Below are 26338 nucleotides of genomic sequence, written 5' to 3' on the forward strand. Positions count from 1 at the left end.
ATGTTTAATTGGACAGAATTTCAACAGATGTTGGACAAGCTATCTGATTGGATGGTGGAAGGGGAGTAGAACCAGAGACTGTGAATATACATATGGAAAAGTAATGCTGCATTTTTGGATGATGACACCAGCATATTATAGGTGCAGCATATAGATGAGAACTAGGAGGTAGTTAAAATGAAGTAGTTTGTGGAAATTATCGTTCAAATTTTGTTGGTTGTGTGCGACTGGCTTTTTGTGCTATATGAAGCACAGCCACATACGTGGACAGCTTAAAGAGAATGTTGCTTGTGCACTAAATGTTCCCTGCATAACGCTTAATTTCTGAATGTTTTGCAGGTGTGCACTCGTGCAACTTGGAGGGGATAATAGTAAAAACTACAGAAAAGGCAAATCTGAAAGCTACTTCAAGAGAACTTTGACTGTAGAATAATGAAGCACAGATTGAGATTCTAAAGGGCAAATCTTGGATCAATTTGCTGAGGTACTTCTTCATGAAATGGGTGGTCAACACAAAGAACATTTAGACAGTCCAAGGGAAACAACCCTTTCAGAATCAAATTTTACATAGGGTGTATGGTCTGGATACATCAACATAAAAGTTAGTGGTGTGCCAGTCTCTGCTTTGCCGAGGTAATGTAGCAATTGTTGCGTCCTTAACTGACTTGAGGCAGGTTTCCAGCCCTCTTCACGCCTTTTTGAAGAGGAAGTCTCACTGCTGAGAGCAGCTGGCCAAGAAGAGTGCTAGAAACTCCCTTGTTCAGCTGCACCACCAGGAGTGCTGACCACCACTGGGGATTGTAAGAGGAGGCACTGATGGAACCCTGATTCAAAGGTAAGTCTGGGCTCTTTCTGGGGCAAGGCTGGTAAGCCCTGGCCAGCTTGGGAATGTCAGGGAAAGGAAGAATATAGATGTGGAATAGAGGTTGATCTCCAATTCACAGGGTATCTGTTTCAGAGGAAGGAGGATTCCAATCCAGATTAGTTAAAGAGAATGAAAGTGAGGTGCTTTTTTTTGGCAAAAGTAATTCACTCTTCTTGTGATCTCCCAATGAGATTACTGACCTCATCCAAAGAAATGTTGAATTAGGAATGAAATATGAAACAATTCTTATTATTCTGAGATGTGAATTTGAATCCACTGGATAGACTGATCAGGTGAAATTCTCTTCATTCAGATTACTATGATAATTCACAGTAATCCATTCTCTGTAATTGTATTTCTGCCTTTGTCTAATGTGTATCTCATATGCAGGTTAGAAAGTAAGTACAACACAAAAAGGTGAACATTTATGAAATGGTATTGGTATCAGAAAAAATCATCCATGTGGAGAACATATTTGGAAATATTGGCCACATCTTCCAAGTTTCTGATATTCTGTACTGTGTCTGCATTTGTAAAACTGACTTATGCTGTCACTTTGCAAAAATAACTTGAAAGTTTTATGACAAAAGGAAAATAGTCTCCAAACATTGGAAATACTTTTGTGAAGTTAATTTTGTTCATCTTCTTTAACTGAATGATTTCATAGTTCCATACCATAATTCCAAGGATGAGATGGTTGAATGGGAATCAGGTAACTGTGACTTACAGGATGGCTGCTATCAAACCAAATCGCTATTTGGAAATTGATGTAATATGGAAGGACGCATTAATACCAAGACACAACGAGGAAGATTCATGGGGACATATTTTAAACTATGATTTTAATATACATAGTACAACTATGAAATTATAAGATCTCTCAATCTTAAACAAAACACAGAACAACATGGGGGAAACTAACACTCCCCAGACAGCAGGAAAGTAGTGGGAGTGAGTTAAAATGGAGCAACTTAATTTCCTACTCCATTCTCATGGATTTTTCATTTTCACTTCATTAGTTTAGGCTGCAGATGAAGCTTGTGCTAATCTCTAGTGGGAGCCCTATAATATGTCCAACCTCTTCAAAATGATGAGCCTGGTGGTCTGGTGACACTTTCTCCAGGAGAAGGCATTGGGAAGCCAGCATAGTCATCTGACGAAAGTTTTTAAAAACTCTCCTTATGAGGCCAAGGGGAAGCAGGACCAAACAGGGCAAGTCCAAACTTCTGTCGCACTCCCTCCATTTCCCCTCTTCTAATCAATGAAGCCTTGGCAATACCCCATTTCAGAAAGTACACTGTTGTTGGCAGCCTTCTCTGGGCCCCTGAACTTTCCTGGTCACCACAGCCATCTATTGCTTTTTTCACTCACATTCAAACTTCAAGCCTTTTCTGTTTCATAAGCTTTATGAAACTGCATTAATTTTATCAATGCAATTCGTCAGTTCTCCTCAGTAAGTGTGAAATTTGAGACTTGGGGCATAGATATCTGTGTGAGTTCACTTGATTGCCTGCTGCAATTTTCATGGAGGTATGTGGGAAGTCTCAAAAAATGTCCTGAATGTACACATTTTTCATCAGGAATACTATGGATACTTTCTGTGACACTTCAGGGTAAGGGAGGCTAAGGTTTTCTGCTGGAGACTAGAGCTGTACCATTTATTCTTGGCCCTAAAGAAAGTCAAAAATTACCTTCTGAATCACAATCCCTCTTCTGGCAGCCTTGACTTCTCAGGAAAGCGATTATAATACTTCCATAAACTCAGGTCTCTGAGTACAGGGCGAACTGATGTCATCAGGGCGTGTTTTGCATATTTAACTAATGTCCCACAGCTCTTCTGCTGGTCATTTTCTTGAGTGTTCAAAACAAGAGTCTGAGGGGTTACTATGTTTTTGGAGGTTCTGGTTTTTGGATATGACTAAACCAAGGTCCTGCTCGCTCCGGTGGACATAAAAGATCCCCTTGCATTATTTCAAAGAATACCAGCGGAATTTTCTCCAGTGTTATACCTCAATCAACATCACAAAAACATATTATCTAGTCATGATCACATTCCTGTTTGTTGGAACTTACAGTATGTAATTTGGCTGCTGCATTTCCTACATTATAACAGTGACTATATTTCAGTACTTCATTAGTGGTAAAGTGCTTTGAGACCTACAATGGCTTTAAAAGATACTAGATAACTGCAAGTATTTTGGTCTTTAATATTCAGTGTCTAATACTTTAAGGGAAGTTATCAATCTTAAATCATAAATTAATATTGAGTCAGGAAGGTTAACGGATGATTTGTTGCCTGTTTTTGAAAAGCCTGCAGCAGGTGATTTCCATTTGGTGCAACACCTCATTTTAAAACGAGTAATTCAGTAACAAGTGCTTTCCCGTTTAAACAAAACTTGAATTCAGAACTCAGTTACTGTGAAAGATTTGCATATATGAAATGCTTTTTCTTTGCAATTATCAGTGATACTAATCTCTGACTCAGAACATTATGGTTTCAACCCCGCTACCATAATTCATAATCTAGGTTAGCACTTGAGATTGTTTTACGTTTAGGAAAATTACACGGTTGCATGATTTGAGATACAAAGGGCACAATGTTGGACCAATTGTGACACTGAATACCTTAAGTAGAAAATAGTTCTGTCTGCAGATTTAATGTATACACCACTTTGATCATATAAAGTATCTTTTAAAACTTAATTCGATAATAACATCAATACAGGTTTAACTTAAGTCAGAAAAACATCGTATTTCAACGACTATTCATTAATTGTTTGTCTAATAGCTAAACAAGCTGAAAATGTGTTGCTGGTTAAAGCGCAGCAGGTCAGGCAGCATCCAAGGAACAGGAAATTCGACGTTTCGGGCAAAAGCCCTTCATCAGGAATAAACAACCAATGTGTAAAGCATACTTTAGTTAATGTGCAATCAACATGTGAAACTGATATTTGTACTAGGCAATGAACACAGACCACTCTGAACTGTGAATGAATAACTTGAACTAATCGGAATTTTTTACAACTATACTGTTGAAACACTGTTAACATCCGTGAAGTAGAGAGTTATTGCGTGGTGTGACTAAAAGATTGCCCGAAATGTAGTCGTGCAGCACCACATAGCTCATCCTCAAACTGTAAAACATCATCAGTTGATTGTAATTAATGTCACCATAAATGTTAATTAATTAAATGCCCTTACCTTTGGTTTTCGATTTTGTTCCTTCTCTGATGCATTGGAAGGTTTTCTTCGGAGCATTTTTTTTGTTCAGAGAATGAAAATAAGAAAAGGTTATAAATTAGAGATGTTTTGCTTAACTGAAGGAATCTGAGTCACAGGAAGGGGAGTCACATGGCATATTTTTACCGCAACAAAATGGTGTTGGCTGCAACTCGGACGTCAGTATACAAGCTCTACCAGGAAGGAAATAACAAGTTTTACTGAGGGCTATGCTCACTTGCACAGCAACAGAATCAAGGTGTTAAAAATGACAAAGTTGTTAATATTAAATCAAATGTTTTAGCTTTGAATGTTGCAATTATTTTTAAAAATAAATTGCATTTTATATCACAACCAATTAAATATATTAAAAATATATGTTAAATTATATGTTAAATAGTTGCATACTTTATGTATGTAATGAGTAAGTCAAAGATCCACAAAAATAATTGCATATCAATCATGATTGTCAAAACAAAAAATTAGGAAATTTACTTTTAGAGTCATAGAGATGAACAGCACGGAAACAGACCTTTCGGTCCAACCCGTCCATGCTGACCAGATATTCCAACCCAATCGAGTCCCTCCTGCCAACACCCGGCCCATATCCCTTCAAACCCTTCCTATTCATATACGCATTCAAATGCCTTTTAAATGTTGCAATTGTACCAGCCTCCACAACTTCCTCTGGCAACTCATTCCTTACACACACCACCCTCTGTGTGAAAAAGTTGCCCCATAGGTCTCTTTTTTATATCTTTCCCCTGTCACCCTAAACCTATGTCCTCTAGTTCTGGACTCTCCCAGCCCAAGGAAAAGACTTTGTCTATTTATCCTATCCATAGCCCTCATAATTTTGTAAACCTCTATAAAGTCACCCGTCACTCTCTGACATTCCAGGGAATACAGCCCCAGCCTATTCAGCCTCTTCCTGTAGCTCAAATCCTCCAACTCTGGCAACATCCTTGTAAATCTTCTCTGAACCCTTTCACGTTTCACAACATCTTTCTGATAAGAAGGAGACCAGAATTGCATGCAATATTCCAACAGTGGCCTAACCAATGTCCTGTACAGCCGCAACATGATCTCCCAACTCCTGTACTCAATACTCTGACCAATAAAGGAATGCATACCAAACGCCTTCATCACTATCCTATCTACCTGTGACTCCACTTTCAAGGAGCTATGAACCTGCACTCCAAGGTCTCTTTGTTCAGCAACACTCCCCAGGACCTTACCATTAAGTATATAAGTCCTGCTAAGATTTGCTTTCCCAAAATACAGCACTTCCCATTTATCTAAATTAAATTCCATCTGCCACTTCTCAGCCCATTGGCCCATCTGATCAAGATCCTATTGTAATGTGAGGTAACCTTCTTTGCTGTCCACTACACCTCCAATAATTAATCTGAAAACTAATTAACTACACCTTTTATGCTCACAACCAAATCATTTATATAAATGATGAAAAGTAGAGGACTCAGCACCGATCCTTGTGGCACTCCACTGGCCACAGGCCTCCAGTCTGAAAAACAACCCTCCACCACTACCCTTTGTCTTCTACCTTTGAGCCAGTTCTGTATCCAAATGGCTAGTTCTCCCTTTATTCTGTGAGATTTAATCTTCTAACCGGAATCCCATGGGGAACCTTGTCGAACGCCTTACTGAAGTCCATATAGGTCACATCTACTGCTCTGCCCTCATCAATTCTCTTTGTTACTTCTTCAAAAAACTCAATCAAGTTTGTGAGACATGATTTCCCACACACAAAGCCATGTTGACTATCCCTAATCAGTCCTTGCTTTTCCAAATATATGTAAGTCCTGTCCCTCAGGATTCCCTCCAAAAATTTGCCCACCACTGAGGTCAGGCTCACTGGTCTATAGTTCCCTGGCTTGTCCTTACCACCTTTCTTAAACAGTGGCATCACGTTAGCCAACCTCCAGTCTTCCGGCACCTCACCTGTGACTATCGATGATACAAATATCTCAGCAAGAGGCCCAGCAATCACTTCTCTAGCTTCCCACAGAGTTCTTGAGTACACCTGATCAGATCCTGGGGATTTATCCACCTTTACCCATTTCAAGATATCCAGCACTTCCTCCTCTGTAATATGGACATTTTTCAAGATGTCGTCATCTATTTCCCTAATTTTTATATCTTCCATGTCCTTTTCCACAGTCAATACTGATGCAAAATATTCATTTAATATTTTCCCCATTTTCTGTGGCTCCACACAAAGGCCGTCTTGCTGATCTTTGAGGGGCTGATTCTCTCCCTAGTTACCCTTTTGTTCTTAATGTATTTGTGAAAACCCTTTGGATTCTCCTTAACTATTAGCGAAAGCTATCTCATGTCCCTTTTTTGCCCTCATGATTTCCCTCTTAAGTATACTCCTACTGCCTTTATACCCTTCTAAGGATTCACTCGATCTATACCTGACATATGCTTCCTTCTTTTAGAAAACCAAACCCTCAATTTCTTTAGTCATTCGGCATTCCCTATACCTACCAGCCTTTCCTTTCACCCTAACAGGAATATACTTACTCTGGACTCTTGTTATCTCATTTCAGAAAGCTTCCCATTTTCCAGCCATACCTTTACCTGCGAACATCTGCCCCCAATCAGCTTTTGAAAGTTCTTGTCTAATACCGTCAAAATTGTCCTTTCTCCAATTTAGAACTTCAACTTTTAGATCTGGTCTTCCCTTTTCCATCACTATTTTAAATCTAATAGAATATGGTCACTGACCTCAAAGTGATCCCCCACTGACACCTCAGTCACCTGCCCTGCCTTATTTCCCAAGTGTAGGTCAAGTTTTGCAACTTCTCTAGTAGATACATCCACATACTGAATCAGAAAGTTTTTGTACACACTTAACAAATTCCTCTCCATCTGAACCCTTAACACTATGGTAGTCCCAGTCTATGTTTGAAATGTTAAAAGCTCCTACCATAACCACCCTATTATTCTTACAGGGAGCTGAGATCTCCTTGCAAACTTGTTTCTCAATTTCCCTCTGACTATTAGGGAGTCTATAATACAATCCCAATAAGGTGATCATCCCTTTCTTATTTCTCTTATTTTTAATGATAGAATTTCTCAGCTATTTTAGACAAATGGCTTTGACCCAGTCATGGCTTACTGCATGAAACTTTGTAGTGACACGATACCAATGATGTACCTGATATTGCATTCTACAGTAATTACTTTACTAAAACAATGTAATGTCACCTGTGGGGTTCCACATTCTTAGAAAACCTAATACTAACGTGCTGTTGTATGTTTTCTCAGCTATTACATGTTGTAAAGGATTGATGGCAATGAAGTGTAAATGCTCAGATCATATATTCAAACTTTACTTATCTCTCTCATGCAGCAGTTCAGCACAAAAATTGCACACTTGTACATTATAGACACCATAATAATCACCTCTTCCTGAATAAATTTACATATAACTGTGGTCTCGCACATTGTTCATTTTGCCATCACAATTTTTTCTCTTACCAATACTATTCCCCATCCTCTGAAGATATAGGCTCACGTTGTATCATAGTTGAGCAGCTCCAAACAAACCAACTTCACTTGCTGTGCTAACAGTTAGGAAATCAATTTGTTTTGAATTGCTTTGCAAGCTGATTGAAAAAGACATTCACACCAACCTAGATGCTGGTGTTCTAGAAAATAATAACAGATCTTTGACTCCAACAGAATAACAGAAAAATGCATTAACAGAATGACACTAATTGGGAATTAAATAACTTTATCTTTTCTCAGATCTTTGCTGTTGAACTGAAAGATTAAAGTAACTTCATGGCATGGAGAATTATATTAAAGGATATCTGGCATTACAATTTACCAAGGAAAAAGACTCATTAAGAATTTTTGAATTAGAAGAGTAAAGGGATCACAGAAAACAGATTGCAGACATCTCCAATTGAGAGGATCAAAAGAAAATTCTCAGTGATGTAAGAAGAACATGAGAACTGAATTATAGGAAATTAAGAAAAAATAAAATTGCATTTTAAATCCGTTATGTTCACACTTTGATCATCAAATTAGAGTATCTGCTTTTGGAATTAAGAAACATGACAATGTTAAGCACTCACCACAGTGAGATTTAAATCTAGGCCCCTAGACTATTAGTTTGGATCCCGGATTACTAACATTGTGGCATTCCTCCAATAGTGGAATCAGCAATAGTAATACTATTGAACATCAACGGCAGTAGTTAAGTTTTCTTCTGTTGGAGTTGGTCATTGTCTGGCATAAATATTACTTGTTATTGACAAGCCCAAGTTGAATCTTGTCCATTTTTCTGCATGCAGGAATATATTGCTTCAGCATCTGAGGAATTGTGATTAAACGGAACCCTTTGCAATTGTTAGCAAGATCCCCAATTCTGATATGGTTAAAGCATAGGCACTACTCTGAGGAAATCCTGCCTCTGGAGCTGGATTGATTAGTCTTCAATAACCACAACCAGTGAGATGCAACTTCAACAGGCAGAAAACATTCCTGTTGTGTTCTGTTTATTTCAATTTTATTAAGAGTTCAGGTTCTTTGAAGGCACACTAAGTTAAATGTTGCTTTGTCAAGGGCAGACAGCCTTCCCCATTTGCTAATTTCTGTTTTTATTGTCTATGTATAAATAAGACTGTAATGAATGGAGCATTGGTGAGCATGCTGTTGTACAAGTGATAAGCCAGAGCATTACTATTTACTATTGATTGAGACTTGACTGATGGTATGGAAATTGGCTGATTAGATTTCATATGCTATTAAGGAACTATATAAGACTAATAGAAATATCTGTAACAACATCAGTAACCTAACAGAATATAACCTGTTCCATGGGTCAGGTTAACATTTTGGGTGAATGAAAGCAAAGAATTTATCATCAAAAGACCAATAAACAGTGCCCTGTTTCCAAGGTAATTCTTTGACAAATCAGAAATCTGTTCTGTTTTGAATCACTAAATACAAAATATGCACTTAGCTAGTTTATGGATCTCTTTGCAGTGATCACAAAATCCAACACACGATCATAATATATGCTACACTAAAATCCTTCCAATCTATCCTTTTTGGTTTGTGAAACTTTGTTTATGTTCACTTCATTAGTTTGTAACAATGGGCAATCATTCTCAAGTTTTGATTTGTCAGTTATGCATTTTTGTGGTAAGATACCTAAATAAAAATTTATTTGCTCTGTTTATAGGAGTCAGGGTCTTGATTCTTAATTAGCTTGGAATTGGCACTGGGGAATGAGGCACATTTATCTGTTTCTCTGTTCAAATTTACCTTTCAAAAATGATATTACTGTGTATAAATTATCCATCTGTCATCACACAGGTTATTGTCATTGAGTATTTCTGCCAAGGAGAGTGTTTAAGAGGTTGGATACCACAACCACAGATGCAGTGATCTGAGTTTTACATGGTATGCCAGATGTAATAGTTTCAAAAAATGAGCCACAGTTTGCTAATGAGTTCTTATGTAGCCAATCCTAGATTTGTCATGAATGGGGAAGCCTATTGTGGGATTGGGATACTTCAGTCACTCTTGAAGGAGAATACAGACTTCGACATGGTATTGCTAAATTATACACCCATCACAACATTCAGAGCTGCAGATTTTCAGTAGAAAACTGAAGACTTAGCCCACCACTCTACCAAAGACATTGAATCTATAGTTACACTTACAGGGAGACCGAAGGGTTTACAATAAAGAGCAGTCCTACTCAGTGCAACAGACCATAGTCTACAGGACAGTTGTCACATTTAGGATAGAGCAACAACGGTGGATCAAAGATTAGAACAGAAAAGGCATAATCATTCAAGATGCCAACTGTTAGCACAGATTAAATATTATTTGTTCTGCTACAGGAAGGAATGGCAGGCACCTTATTTAAAATGGAGTTAATCATCCATCACTGAGTAATTGGGATAAATACGATGGGAACCAGTGAGATGTTGTGGCACAATGGTAGTGTCTGGGTTCAAGTCTGACCTATCCCAGATATGAGTCATAACATGTCTGAATGATTGGTTAGAAAATATGTGCTCTACACTGGGGGACTTGATCGTGTAAGGGTCTACAAATCCCATTCTTTTTGAAAGAGAATCAAAGTCAATGACCTGCCCCCTCCCAAACTGCCAGTCTTCTAAACTCTGAGGAATGATTAACTCTGATTTCTCTTCAAAGATGCTACCAGACCTGCTGAGAATTTCTAGCAACTTCTGTTTTTGTTTCTGATTTACAGCATCGGGAGTTCTTTCAGTCTTCTAAGCAGAACAGAATGTATTCTGGAAGAACAGTGAAATCTCTAGAACACCTGAATTTTTAAAAACTTCATTCATGGGATGTCGGTAGAACTGCCTGGGTCAGCATTTATTGCTCATTCCTAGTTGACCTTAAGAAGAAAAATCCAGAGAAGTGGGGAAGATTGAGTAGAGGTAACTATATTCACAAATGTGTAATGATGAAGGAAAAAAAAATGCTTGGAAGAGTTTTTTAGGAATTAGAACAGATTAATTCTGAGGGATATGATCAGTTCTTGGATAATATATGGACTTGTGAGCAAAATGGTTTACGATCTCAAAGGACTGAAATCGAGCACATATTTTCCTCAAAACCGCGAATCTTACACCTTGTGTTCCCAAGCATTTTTGGGACATTATTTATGTCATCCTTTGTGAAGACAGAACTAAGTCTGTAATTAATTGATCTGCTTTCTCTTTGTTCCTCATTACAATCAAAACAGGATTTATAAGGAACCTACATTTGTCTCCACTGATCTTTTTTACTTCCCATGCATTTGAAATCATTTTATTTGTTTTAGTATAAGTCTCATACTCTGTTTTCCCCCTCTTATTTAGTAGCTTTGTTTTCTTTACTGAATTCTAAACTGCTCCCAAATCTTGGGTGTTTTGCATTTTTGTGGCCAAGTTATATGTGCCTTCCTTCTCCGTTACATCGATGACTGTATCGGCGCTGCCTCGTGCTCCCACGAGGAGGTTGAACAGTTCATCAACTTTACTAACACCTTCCATCCCGACCTGAAATTCACCTGGACTGTCTCAGACTCCTCCCTCCCCTTCCTAGACCTTTCCATTTCTATCTCGGACGACCGACTCAACACAGACATCTATTATAAACCGACTGACTCCCACAGCTACCTGGACTACACCTCCTCCCACCCTGCCCCCTGTAAAAACGCCATCCCATATTCCCAATTCCTTCGTCTCCGCCGCATCTGCTCCCAGGAGGACCAATTCCAACACCGCACAGCCCAGATGGCCTCCTTCTTCAAGGACCGCAGATTCCCCCCAGATGTGATCGACGATGCCCTCCACCACATCTCCTCCACTTCCCGCTCCTCCGCCCTTGAGCCCCGCTCCTCCAACCGCCACCAAGACAGAACCCCACTGGTTCTCACCTACCACCCCACCAACCTGCGCATACAACGTATTATCCGCCGCCATTTCCGCCACCTCCAAACGGACCCCACCACCAAGGATATATTTCCCTCCCCTCCCCTATCAGCGTTCCGCAAGGACCACTCCCTTCGTGACTCCCTTGTCAGATCCACACCCCCCACCAACCCAACCTCCACCCCCGGCACCTTCCCCTGCAACCGCAGGAAATGTAAAACTTGCGCCCACACCTCCACACTCACTTCCCTCCAAGGGCCCAAGGGATCCTTCCATATCCGCCACAAGTTCACCTGTACCTCCACACACATCATCTATTGCATCCGCTGCACCCGATGTGGCCTCCTCTATATTGGTGAGACAGGCCGCTTACTTGCGGAACACTTCAGAGAACACCTCTGGGCCGCCCGAACCAACCAACCCAATCACCCCGTGGCTCAACACTTTAACTCCCCCTCCCACTCCACCGAGGACATGCAGGTCCTTGGACTCCTCCACCGGCAGAACACAACTACACGACGGCTGGAGGAGGAGCGCCTCATCTTCCGCCTGGGAACCCTCCAACCACAAGGTATGAATTCAGATTTCTCCAGCTTCCTCATTTCCCCTCCCCCCACCTTGTCTCAGTCGGTTCCCTCAACTCAGCACCGCCCTCCTAACCTGCAATCCTCTTCCTGACCTCTCCGCCCCCACCCCACTCCGGCCTATCACCCTCACCTTGACCTCCTTCCACCTATCCCACCTCCATCGCCCCTCCCCCTAGTCCCTCCTCCCTACCTTTTATATCAGCCTGCTTGGCTCTCTCTCTTATTCCTGATGAAGGGCTTATGCTCGAAACGTCGAATTCTCTATTCCTGAGATGCTGCCTAACCTGCTGTGCTTTGACCAGCAACACATTTGCAGCTTTCCTTTGATCTAATCCTATCACTAATTTCCTTTGTTAGCTGTGATCGGGCTACCTTTTCTGTTTTTGTTTTTGTGCTACTGTTTCTTAGTTGACTTTCTTGGTGATCTGTACAGATATCCTGATATTTATCTACAGTGTAGTTTTGTGAACTCCCACCAAGAAATCCAGTTCGGTTTGCCCAGAATTTTGTTTAGCTCACAGACTTATACTCATTGGAATCTTCCATTGTATTCCTCTTGGCTGACTTATTGTTAATGAAAAGTAGGCGAAAATGAGGACTGCAGATGCTGATGGTGAGAGTCAAGAGACTGGTGCTGGAAAAGCACAACACGTCAGGTAGCACATAAGGAGCAGGAAAATTGACGTTTTGGGCAAAAGCCCTTCATCAGGAATGAGGCTGGGAGTTGCGGGGATGGAGAGATAAATGGGAGGGGTTGGGGTGGGGCTAGGGGGAAGGTAGCTGAAAATGTGTTGCTGGTTAAAGCACAGCAGGTCAGGCAGCATCCAAGGAACAGGAAATTCGACGTTTCGGGCATAAGCCCTGATGAAGGGCTTATGCCCGAAACGTCGAATTTCCTGTTCCTTGGATGCTGCCTGACCTGCTGTGCTTTAACCAGCAACACATTTTCAGCTGTGATCTCCAGCATCTGCAGACCTCATTTTTTACCCTAGGGGGAAGGTAGCTGAGAGTGGATGGAGATGGGGGTAAAGGTGATAGATTGGAGGGGAGGGTGGAGTGGATAGGTGAAAAAGAAGATGGACAGGTGGGACTGGTCATGAGGGTGGTGCTGAGCTGCAAGTTTGGAACTGGGATAAGGCAGAGCAAGGGGAAATGAGGAAACTGGTGAAATCCACATTGATGCCCTGGGGTTGGAGGGTCCCAAGACGGAAGATGAGGTGTTCATCCTCCAGGTGTCAGGTGGGAAGGGTGTGGCGATGGAGGAGGCCCAGGACCTGCATGTCCTCAGCGGAGTGGGAGGGGGAGTTGAAGTGTTCAGCCACGGGGTGATGGGGTTGGTTGGCACGAGTGTCCTAGAGAATTTGATAAATGCAAGCTGAAAAGCTGCAACTTATTCTCTTTTAGTAATTTTTGAGTCAACGAGCCAGCAATTATTGACACTCTCTTTAAAGTAAGTGATACAGAAGCTAATTAGTAAAGACAGATGAAGTGAATTGCTAAGGTCTTTTTCCAGAATAAGGGGAGACCAGAACTATAGGGCATAGGTTTAAGATTAGAGGAGAAAAATTTACATGTACCTGAGGGGCAATTTCTTTCATGCAGAGGGTGGTGTGTGTATGGAATGAGTTGCCAGAGGAAGTAGTGGTGATTGGTACAATTACAACATTTAAAAGGCACCTGGATGGGTCCATGGATAGGAATGGTTTAGAGGGATATGGGCCAAATGCTGGCAAATGGGGCTAGATCATAATAGGATGTGTTGGGCCAAACAGTCTATTTCTGTGCTGTAGGTATCTATGACTCTATGAAAGAAAGGAGCCTTCCATCTGCCATGCTGCTGCCACTGGTGTGTCCATGTAGGGGAGCTCTAAGTGGTACAAAGACACCCAAAGGCTCAAAGAGAATAGCTCAATGTTTTTATATTATTGGATGTATTGTTGCTAAAGCTGTTATGAAAATATGTTTGTGGGTGGCTTTTATTGCAGGAGTTTTTGTGATGGGAAGTGACAGGCTGGTGAAGGGATGTCATCCTAAAGAGACTGGAGCCATTATGTGCTCAAGGATATCTGTTGAGAGTGAAGGTGTCACTGATGTCATCTTCCTTCCTGCCTCTTCTTCTGGATGTAGGTTTGCTCACTGAGCTGCAAATTCCATTTCCAGGCGTTTTGTTACACTACTAGGTAACATCTTCAGTGGACCTTAAGCGAAGCAATGCTGAAAATTCCTGCTTTCTAATTATCCCGGGGACGGGAGTGTGTGTCCACACCGGGGATGGGTGATCGAGTCCACACCGGGGACGGGAGTGTGTGTCCACACCGGGGACGGGAGTGTGTGTCCACACCGGGGACGGGAATGTGTGTCCACACCGGGGACTGGAATGTGTGTCCACACCGGGGACGGGAATGCGTGTCCACACCGGGGACGGGAGTGTGTGTCCACACCGGGGACGGGAATGTGTGTCCACACCGGGGACGGGAGTGTGTGTCCACACCGGGGACTGGAGTGTGTGTCCACACCGGGAACGGGAGTGTGTGTCCACACCGGGGACTGGAGTGTGTGTCCACACCGGAGACGGGAGTGTGTGTCCACACTGGGGACGGGAGTGTGTGTCCACACCGGGGACGGGAATGTGTGTCCACACCGGGGACTGGAGTGTGTGTCCACACCGGGGACAGGAGTGTGTGTCCACACCGGGGACGGGAATGTGTGTCCACACCGGGGACAGGAGTGTGTGTCCACACCGGCGACTGGAGTGTGTGTCCACACCGGGGACGGGAATGTGTGTCCACACCGGGGACTGGAGTGTGTGTCCACACCGGGGACGGGAGTGTGTGTCCACACCGGGGACGGGAGTGTGTGTCCATACCGGGGACGGGTGACTGAGTCCACACCGGGGACGGGAGTGTGTGTCCACACCGGGGACGGGAATGTGTGTCCACACCGGGGACGGGAGTGTGTGTCCACACCGGCGACTGGAGTGCGTGTCCACACCGGGGACGTGAGTGTGTGTCCACACCGGGGACGGGAGTGCGTGTCCACACCGGGGACGGGAGTGTGTGTCCACACCGGGGACGGGAGTGCGTGTCCACACCGGGGACGGGAGTGCGTGTCCACACCGGGGACGGGAGTGCGTGTCCACACCGGGGACGGGAGGGTGTGTCCACACCGGAGACGGGAGTGTGTGTCCACACCGGGGACGGGAGTGTGTGTCCACACTGGGGATGGGAATGTGTGTCCACACCGGGGACTGGCGTGCGTGTCCACACCGGAGACGGGAGTGTGTGTCCACACCGGGGACGGGAGTGTGTGTCCACACCGGAGACGGGAGTGCGTGTCCACACCGGGGACGGGAGTGTGTGTCCACACCGGGGACGGGAGTGTGTGTCCACACCGGGGACGGGAATGTGTGTCCACACCGGGGACTGAAGTGTGTGTCCACACCGGGGACGGGAGTGTGTGTCCACACCGGGGACGGGAATGTGTGTCCACACCGGGGACGGGAGTGTGTGTCCACACCGGGGATTGGAGTGTGTGTCCACACCGGGGACGGGAGTGTGTGTCCACACCGGGGACGGGAATGTGTGTCCACACCGGGGACAGGAGTGTGTGTCCACACCGGGGACTGGAATGTGTGTCCACACCGGGGACGGGAGTGTGTGTCCACACCGGGGACTGGAGTGTGTGTCCACACCGGAGACGGGAGTGTGTGTCCACACTGGGGACGGGAGTGTGTGTCCACACCGGGGACGGGAATGTGTGTCCACACCGGGGACGGGAATGTGTGTCCACACCGGGGACTGGAATGTGTGTCCACACTGGGGACGGGAATGCGCGTCCACACCGGGGACGGGAATGTGTGTCCACACCGGGGACGGGAGTGTGTGTCCACACCGGGGACGGGAGTGTGTGTCCACACCGGGGACGGGAGTGTGTGTCCACACCGGGGATTGGAGTGTGTGTCCACACCGGGGACGGGAATGCGTGTCCACACCGGGGACGGGAATGTGTGTCCACACCGGGGACGGGAGTGTGTGTCCACACCGGGGACGGGAATGTGTGTCCACACCGGGGACGGGAGTGTGTGTCCACACCGGGGACAGGAGTGTGTGTCCATACCGGGGACAGGGGTGTGTGTCCACACCGGGGACGGGAATGTGTGTCCACACCGGGGACTGGAATGTGTGTCCACACCGGGGACGGGAGTGTGTGTCCACACCGGGGACGGGAGTGTGTGTCCACACCGGGGACTGGAATGTGTGTCCACACCGGGGACGGGAGTGTGTGTCCACACCGGGGACTGGAATGTGTGTCCACACCGGGGACGGGAGTGTGTGTCCACACCGGGGACAGGAGTGTGTGTCCACACCGGGGACTGGAATGTGTGTCCACACCGGGGACGGGAATGTGTGTCCACACCGGGGATGGGAGTGTGTGTCCACACCGGAGACGGGAGTGTGTGTCCACACCGGGGACGGGAGTGTGTGTCCACACCGGGGACTGGAGTGTGTGTCCACACCGTGGACGGGAGTGTGTGTCCACACTGGGGACAGGAGTGTGTGTCCACTCCCGGGACTGGAATGTGTGTCCACACCGGGGACGGGAGTGTGTGTCCACACCAGGGACAGGAGTGTGTGTCCACACCGGGGACTGGAGTGCGTGTCCACACCGGGGATGGGAGTGCGTGTCCACACCGGGGATGGGAGTGTGTGTCCACACCGGGGACGGGAGTGTGTGTCCACACCGGGGACGGGAATGTGTGTCCACACCGGGGACTGGAGTGTGTGTCCACACCGGGGACAGGAGTGTGTGTCCACACCGGGGACTGGAATGTGTGTCCACACCGGGGACGGGAGTGTGTGTCCACACCAGGGACAGGAGTGTGTGTCCACACCGGGGACTGGAGTGCGTGTCCACACCGGGGATGGGAGTGCGTGTCCACACCGGGGATGGGAGTGTGTGTCCACACCGGGGACGGGAGTGTGTGTCCACACCGGGGATGGGAATGTGTGTCCACACCGGGGACTGGAGTGTGTGTCCACACCGGGGACTGGAGTGTGTGTCCACACCGGGGACAGGAGTGTGTGTCCACACCGGGGACTGGAATGTGTGTCCACACCGGGGACGGGAGTGTGTGTCCACACCGGGGACGGGAGTGTGTGTCCACACCGGGGATGGGAGTGCGTGTCCACACCAGGGATGGGAGTGTGTGTCCACACCGGGGACGGGAGTGTGTGTCCACACCGGGGACTGGAGTGTGTGTCCACACCGGGGACAGGAGTGTGTGTCCACACCGGGGACTGGAATGTGGGTCCACACCGGGGACGGGTGATCGAGTCCACACCGGGGACTGGAATGTGTGTCCACACCGGGGACGGGAATGTGTGTCCACACCGGGGACGGGAATGTGTGTCCACACCGGGGACGGGTGATCGAGTCCTCACCGGGGACGGGAATGTGTGTCCACACCGGGGACGGGAGTGCGTGTCCACACCGGGGACGGGTGATCGAGTCCGCACTGGTGTCAGGCCACCAAGCCCACGCTGGGGACGGGTGATCGAGTCCTTGCTGGGGACAGGAGTCCTTGCTGGCGTTAATTCTGGTCATGTCTGCTGCTACCTGAGCACAGGAGGTAAAATAAAAAGGAATGCAAGAAGTGACAGAAAAAAATTAAAATGTGTGGAGTGGTGAAGTGTTGGCTCAGGAATCCTACTCCAACATCTTCGAGGTGTTTAAAGGGTAACTCAAAATCTTCTGTGCGCACATCAAAAGGAAAAAGTTGATGAAAGGAATACAGCTGATTCAGCACCAGCAATGGGATTTATACATGAAGGCAAGGGGCAGGACTGAGATATTGACTGAATATTTTGCATGTGTTTACTGAGAAAATAGAGGAGGAAGCTGTTAGCAGAGGGGCAAACATTGAAAAGAAGGAATTGTTGGACACTTAAAGTTGACAAGGAAGTGGGACTTGATGTGATCTAGATGTTGAAAGAAGTGAGTTGAAATTTCAGGGACATTCATCATAATCTTCCAGACGTCCCTGGATTCAGAGTAGGTGCAAGAAGACTGGAGAATTGCAAATATTACGCCCTTGTTCAAAAGAGCTTGTAAAAATAAGCCTAGCAATTACAGAACAGTCAATTTAAGTTGGGGAAATTTCCAAAAATAATGATTTGGGATTGAGTTTGTAGTTGCCTGGAAAAAAAGTGTGTTGGTTAGGAAGAGTCAGCGTGGATTTCTAATGGGAAACTTGTGATTGACTAACTTACTGGAGTTTATTTAAAGAGGTAACAGAAAGGGCCAGTGAGGGTAATGCTGTCGATCTGGGGGACATGGACTTTCAAAAGGTCTTTAATATAGTGTCAAACAGAATTGGGAGAAAGGAATTATGATCATGGAATTAAAGGGGCAGCAGTGATGTGGACATGAAATTGGCTGAGAAATAGAAAACAATTTTGGACTGGAAGGCGATTTATATTGGAGTTCCCCAAGGGTCAGGATTGTGATGCTTGGTTTTATTGATGTATTAATGATATGGATCTCAGTGCGCAACGGACAATTTCAAAGTTTGTAGATAATATGACATTTAGAAGTATGGATATAGGTTTGCTCACTGAGCTGGGAGGTTCATTCCCAAACATTTCGTCACCCTACTAGGTAACGTCTTCAGTGGGCCTCAGGCAAGGCAGAGTGCATGATTCCTGCTTTCTATTGATATGTTTGGGTTTCTTTGGGTTGGTGAGGTCATTTCCTGTGGTGGTGTCATTTCCTGTTCTTTTTCTCAGGGGGTGGTAGATGGGGTCTAACTCAATGTGTTTGTTGGTAGAGTTCCAGTTGGAATGCCATGCTTCTAGGAATCCTTCTGCGTGTCTTTGTTTGGTTTGTCCTAAGATGGATGTGTTGTCCCATTTGAAGTAGTGTCCTTCCTTATCCGTATGTAAGGTTACTAGTGAGAGAGGGTCATGTCATTTTGTGGCTAGTTGGTGTTCATGTATCCTGGTGGCTAGTCTTCTGCCTGTTTGACCAATGTAGTGTTTGTTATAGTTCTTGCACGGTATTTTGTAGATAACATTAGTTTTGCTCGTTGTCTGTATAGGTTCTTTCAAGTTCATCAGCTGCTGTTTTGGTGTGTGTTGGTGGGTTTGTGGGCTACCATGATGCCAAGAGATCTGAGTAGTCTGGTTGTCATTTCCGAGGTATCTTCGATGGAGGGGAGAGTTGCTAGGGTTTCTGGACATGTTTTGTCTGCTTGTTTGAGTTTGTTGCTGAGAAATTGGTGGGCTGTGTTCAATGGGTACCCATTCTTTTTGCATACACGGTATAGGTGTTTTCTTTATCTCTGCTCTGTGTCGTTCCTCTGTGCTGCAGTGTGTGTTGGCTCATTGAAATAATGTTCTGATGCAGCTTCATTTTTGAGTGTTGGGATGATTGTTTCTATAGTTCAACATTTGGTCTGTGTGCGTTGTTTTCCTGTAGACACTGGTTTGAAATTGCCCATCGGCTGTTCGCGCTACTGTGACATCTAGGAATGGCAGTTAGTAGAAATAAGATAGTTTTAATAGAGTTAAAGGATTTACATTACAGTTCAGTAAAGAATTTCAGATAGCAGCAACTCAGCATGAGGTCTGACTGCTGGCAGTAGGCACAAGGAAATATTATAACACATTGCAGACAGTATCGAGGAAATTTACAAAAAATGGTTCCAGGGATGAGAAATGTAAATAATGATGTTAGACTGGCGAAGTTGAGACTGTTCTCCTTGAAGGGAAGAAGGCTAAGAGGAGATCTGATAAAAGTTTTCAAAATGAAGAGAGTTGTAGATATGATAACGAGAACCCTGTTTGTAAAAAGACAGAGAACAAAAGGCCATAGATTTAAAGTGACTTGTGAGCATTGCAAGTGTGTTGCGAAGAATATATTTTTTCATAAAATGAGTTGTTCAGGTTTGGAATACTCTTCCAAGAAGTGTAGGGGAGGCAGCGTCAATTGAGGCATTCAAGATGGCATTGGATGATTATTTAAATAGAAATGTTATGAAAGTGAATGAAAAAAAGGCTGGAAAGTAGCAATAAATCATAGTGCTCAGAAAACCAATGCAGACTTGATGGGCTGAATGGCCTCCTTCTACAATGTAACAATTCTGTGGTACTTCCTTGCAACCTGATAAAAATTATGCATTGGTTAAAGACAGCATTGAACTTTCACCAATATGTATCACTCATGAGCATGATATTAAGGAAACCACTCCATTTAGTCATTGTAATTCACAGCCACACCCTGTTGCAACTGAATGTGCCTCTGTCTAAAAGGGATTGATCATACAACGCAAAGTCTCATTGGGCTTCAGAAGGAACGGACCCCCTGCGTATTACACCTTTGTTTCAGGTTCCACACGAAGATGCAGTGTTCTGACATATTGATCTGTGAGAACTATGAAAATACAAACTTCATAAAGTGACAATCCTCAATATAGAAATCAACTTATCTTGGGCAGGAATTATTTTAATTTCCTTTCATAGTGTTAAAAAAAATCAAAGGGTGTGAAAAATGACGTTGAGATTATTCTTGACATGAGGAACAGCTGTTGTGTACTTCCTATTAAAATTCAGTGAAATTAATTCCTTCAATTTAAAACAGTGATGTTTCCTAAGACATTTAGTTATTACTAACTAAATCATTCAGTTGGATTGCAACCCTTTTTTTTCTGTTTATGGACAGTAAGGGAATTTTCTTTTATTGTGAAATATAATTGCAAATGTTTATAGTTTGCTAGAGTAAAAGAGGTGAAAAACATTAAAATGTAGTGGTTTTAAATGACTGCAGGAGGAAGAGAAAAATGAGAGAGGTAAACAGCACACTTCCTCGTAGTACTGAAGTCGTTACAATGTATGCTATTAATATTCTGCTGTACAAGATCTCAGAGACGAAAATACTGCAGATGCTGGAATCCACGGTAGACAAGCAGGAGGCTGGCAGCTCACAGCAAGCCAGGCAGCATCAGGAGGTAGAGAAGTTGACGTTTTGGGTGTAACACTTCAAGACTGAAGAAAAGTTACACCCAAAATGTCAACTTCTCCACCTCCTGATGCTGCCTGGCTTGCTGTGAGCTGCCAGCCTTCTGCTTGTCTACCGTGGATTCCAGCATCTGCAGCTTTTTTTTTGTCTCTGAGATCCTGTACATCAGGATATTAATAGGGTACATTGTAACGATTTCAGTATAAGGAGGAAGTGTGCTGTTTACCTCTCTCACTTTTCTCTTCCTCCTACAGACATTTAAAACCACTACATCTCAATGTATTTCACCTCTTTTACTTTAGTAAACCATAAACGTTTGCAATTATATTTCATCAGGAATTCCTGATGAAGAGCTTATGCTCGAAAAGTAGACTCTCCTGCTCCTCAGATGCTGCCTGACCTGCTGTGCTTTTCCAACACCACACTTGTTGACTATGTTCTCTTACTCTCAGGTTCGCAGGTGGATATGGCCTGTAAAATGTCTCAGATGGTCTTCTCACCTCCCTCACATTGAACTCTCCAAAGTGTTAAAGTGGGACGTGTGAGGACTAGGTTGACCTGCCCAGGCATGCCCCAATTGAGGCCCTCAAGTGACCAATTAAGGATGACTGGAAGGGTGTTTCCCATCTGGTGCCAATCTTCAGGCTTGCAGAAGTACAGAAACAGGTGGAAAAATTGGCAAGTGACCCTACTGAGGCCTTCGGCAGGAATAGGAAAGGGGTCTCCAATAACAGCCTCTTTCAACATTGAAAATGTCCCCAATTTTGGTCTCAACACAAGTCCCACCACCCCTCCCCAAACAGACCACCAAACACTCCCAGCAATTTCTATCTGACCCCCTCTTCCATGCTTTGGCAAGCCTTCCTCTACTGAGATTCCTACATTGGCCTGGCCCTGGACTCTGCAGTCCCAATAATATCCACTATAGCTTCTGATACAATTGGAACACAGAAAAGTACAGCACACTACAGGCCTTTCAGCCCTCAATGCTGTGCCAACCTTTTATCCTATTCTAAGATCAAACTAACCTACATACCCTTCATTGTATGATCATCCATATGTCCATCCAAGAGTCACTTAAATGTCCCTAATGTTTCTAACTCTACTACCACTGCTGGCAGTGCATTCCATGCACCCACCATTCCCTGTGTAAAGAATCTACCTCTGATATCTCCCTAACCCTTCTTCCAATCACCTTAAAATTATGCTCCTTCTTGATATCCAGTTCTACCCTGGGAAAATGTCTCTGGCTATCCACTCTATATATGCCTCCCATCATCTTGTATACCTCTATCAAGTCACCTCCCATCCTTCTTCACTCCAATGAGAGAAGCCCTAGCTCCCTCAACCTTTCTTCACACAACATGCCCTCCAGTCCAGGCAGCATCCTGGTAAATCTCCTCTGCACTCTCTCTAAAGCCTACATATCCTTCCTGCAATGAGGCAACTAGGATTGAACACAATATTCCAAGTATAGTCGAACCAGGGCTGCAGCATAACCGCACGGCTCTCAAACTCAATCCCCCTGCCAATGAAAGCCAACACACCATAAGACTACTTAACGACCCTATCAACTTGGGTGGCATCTTTGAGGGATCCATGGATGTAATACCCAAGATCCCTCTGTTCCTCCATACTGCCAAGAATCCTGTCTTTAACCCTGTATTCTGTATTCAAATTCAACCTTCCAAATTGAATCACTTCACACTTTTCTAGGTTGAACTCCACCTGCCATTTATCAGCCCAATTCTGCATCCTGTCAATGTCCTGTTGCAACCTACAACAGCCCTCCACACTATGCACAACTTCACCAATCTTTGTGTCATTGACAAACTTAATAACTCACCCTTCCACTTCCTCATCCAAATCATTTACAAAAATCACAAAACGCAGAAGTCCCAGAATTTTCCATCGTTTCAAAACAATCCCCAGGACCTGATCAGGTATACTCGAAAACTCTGGGAAGCTAGAGAAGTGATTGCTGGGTCGATAGTCACAGGTAAGGTGCCGGAAGACTGGAGGTTGGCTAACGTGGTGCCACTGTTTAAGAAGGGTGGTAAGGACAAGCCAGGGAACTATAGATCAGTGAGCCTGACCTCGATGGTGGGCAAGTTATTGGAGGGAATCCTGAGGGACAGGATGTACATGTATTTGGAAAAGCCTGAAGATTGGCACCAGATGGGAAACACCCTTCCAGTCATCCTTAATTGGTCACTTGAGGGCCTCAATTGGGGCACGGCTGGGCAGGTTAAACTAATTAGGAATAGTCAACATGGCTTTGTGCGTGGGAAATCATGTCTCACAAACTTGATTGAGTTTTTTGAGGAAGTAACAAAGAGGACTGATGAGGGCAGAATGATAGATGTGATCTATATGGACTTCAGTAAGGTGTTTGACGAGGTTCCCCATGGAAGACTGATTAGCGAGTTTAGATCTCATGGAATACAGGGAGAACTAGCCATTTGGTTATAGAACTGGCTCAAAGGTAGAAGACAGAGGGTGGTGGTGAAGGGTTGTTTTTCAGACTGGAGGCCTGTGACCAGTGGAGTGCCACAAGGATTGGTGCTAGGTCCTCTACTTTTTGTCATTTACATAATTAATTTAGATGTGAGCATAAGAGGTACAGTTCGTAAGTTTGCAGATGACACCAAAATTGGAGGTGTAGTGGACAGCGAAGGGGGTTACCTCAGATTATAACAGGTTCTTGACCAGATGGGCCAATGGGCTGAGAAGTGGCAGATGGAGTTTAATTCAGATAAATGCGATGTGCTGCATTTTGGGAAAGCAAATCTTAGCAGGACTTATACACTTAATGGTATGGTCCTCGGGAGTGTTGCTGAACAAAGAGACTTGGAGTGAGGTTCATAGCTCCTTGAAAGTGAAGTCGCATGCAGATAGGATAGTGAAGAAGGCATTTGGAATGCTTTCCTTTATTGGTCAGAGTATTAAGTACAGGAGTTGGGAGGTCATGTTGCGGCTGTACAGGACATTAGTTAGGCCACTGTTGGAATATTGCATGCAATTCTGGTGTCCTATCGGAAAGATGTTGTGAAACTTGAAAGGGTTCAGAAAAGATCTACAAGGATGTTGCCAGGGTTGGAGGATCTGAGCTACAGGGAGAGGCTGAACAGGCTGCTGCTGTTTTCCCTGGAGTGTCGGAGGGTGAGGGTGACCTTATAGAGATTTACAAAATTATGAGGGGCATGGATAGGATAAATAGGCAAAGTCTTTTCTCTGGGGTTGGGGGGTCCAGAACTAGAGGGCATAGGTTTAGAGTGAGAGGGGAAAGATATGAAAGAGACCTAAGGGGCAACTTTTTCACTCAGAAGTGATACAGGTATGGAATGAGCTACCAGATGAAGTGGTGGAGGTGAGTACAATTGCAACATTTAAGAGGCATTTGGATGGGTATATGAATAGGAAGGGTTTGGAGGGATATGGGCCAAGTGCTGGCAGGTGGGACTAGATTGGGTTGGGATATCTGGTCGGCATGGACAGGTTGGACCAAAGGGTGTGTTTCCATCCTGTACATCTTTATGACTCTAATTGTTCCCTGTGGAATTCCACAGGTCACCGAGCTACAGCTCGAACACTTTCCACCTTCTGTCTTCTGTGGGCCAGCCAATTCTATATCCAATCTGCTAGATTTTCCTCTATCCTATGCCTCCTTACTTTCTGAACGAGCCTACTATGGGGAACATTATCAAATACTTTGCTAAAATCCAAGTACACCAAATTTGTTGCTCTACCTTCATTAACATGCTTTGTTACATCCTCAAAGAATTCAGTAAAGTTTGTGAGGCATGATCTGCCCCTCACAGAGCCATGCTGACTATCTAATCAAGCTATGCTTTTCCAAATAAGTATAAATTCTGTCTCAGCAAATCCTTTCCAATAATTTTCCCATGAATGTAAGACTGACTGGTCTGTAATTCCCAGGGTTATCCCAAATCCCTTTCTTGAACAAGATAATAACCTTTGCCAACCTCCAATCATCAAGTACTATCTAGTGGATGGTGAGGATGCAAAGATCATTGTCCAAAGTGCAGCAATCTCTTCTTCTGCTTCCCATAGAAACCCTGGGTATATCCCATCTGGCCCAGGGGACTTATCTTCCTCATGATTTTCAAATTTTCCAGCACATCCTCCTCCTTAACATCAACTTGTTTCAGCATATCAGTCAGTTTCATGCTGTCCTCACAAACGACAGCATGTCCCTCTCACTGGTGAATACTGAAACAAAGTATTCATTAAGGATCTTCCTGACCTCACAAGTTCCCATCATTATCCTTTATCGGCCCCGCTCTCACTTTGGCCATCCTCTTGTTCCTTACAAGTGTAGAACACATTGGGGTTTTCCTTAAATCTACCCACCAAGGCTTTTTCATGCCCCCTTATAGCTCTCTTAAGTCCATTCTTCGGTTCCTTCCTGGCTTGTAACCCTCTCGAGCCGTGCCTGATCTTTGCTTCCTCAACCTTAAGCAAGCTTCCTTCTTCCTCTTGACTAGTTGTTCTACATCCCTTGTCACCCAAGGTTCCTTCATCCTACCACCCCTTCCTTGCCTCAGTGGGACAAACCTATCCAGCACTCGCAAAAAGTGCTCCCATAACAGCTTCCACATTTCTATTGTGCACGTCTTTGAGAATATTTGTTCCCAAATTATGCTCCACAGTTCCTGCTAATCGCATTGTAATTCTCCCTCACCCAATTAAATACTTTCCCATAAGATCTGTTCCTATCCCTCTCCATGACTATAGTGAAGGTCAGGAAGTTGTGATCACTATCACTGAAATGCTCTTCCACCGAGAGATCTAACACCTGACCTGGTTCGTTGACAAGAGGGCGACAATCTCTTTGGCCAATAGCTCTCTGTCGTGGGTCTTCCTTGTGCATGAGAGGCATGAACTCCCAGCCAATGAAGGTGTCTCGGAGTGTGAAATGCCTGTGGAGCAGCCAGTCTAAGCAACAATGTGTTCACTATCCTCAGAAGCTTGGAATTGAAATTTCAAGACATTAAAGATCTTGGCTATGGAGAGGTAAACCTCAATGTGAGGTATAAATTATCTAGATATGTTAACCAGATACCTCACAGAAATGAAGCTTCTCATGAATAGGTCAAATCTATTGGTAACATGTGTTAATGTATAACAACAACTAAACATTTCTGCAAACGAAATCTATCATGCAATTTGTTGCTTGAAAATGCAGTTTTCTA

General features: G+C 44.4%; 1 protein-coding gene across 2 annotated transcripts in view; it reads right to left on the reverse strand.

Annotated features, from left to right (window-relative positions):
- The window catches only part of sash3 (SAM and SH3 domain containing 3), a 65174-nt gene extending 60987 nt beyond the window's left edge, over positions 1-4187 (reverse strand). For both annotated transcript variants that reach the window (XM_060832266.1, XM_060832265.1), the window contains exon 1: positions 4067-4187. In XM_060832266.1, coding sequence (XP_060688249.1) covers positions 4067-4123 — 57 coding nt within the window. In that variant the 5' untranslated portion in view covers positions 4124-4187. The remainder of the gene's footprint in view (positions 1-4066) is intronic.
- Positions 4188-26338: the final 22151 nt, after the last annotated feature.

The sequence above is a fragment of the Hemiscyllium ocellatum genome, chromosome 11 (genome assembly GCF_020745735.1).
Source record: "Hemiscyllium ocellatum isolate sHemOce1 chromosome 11, sHemOce1.pat.X.cur, whole genome shotgun sequence".
Lineage (NCBI taxonomy): Eukaryota > Metazoa > Chordata > Chondrichthyes > Orectolobiformes > Hemiscylliidae > Hemiscyllium > Hemiscyllium ocellatum.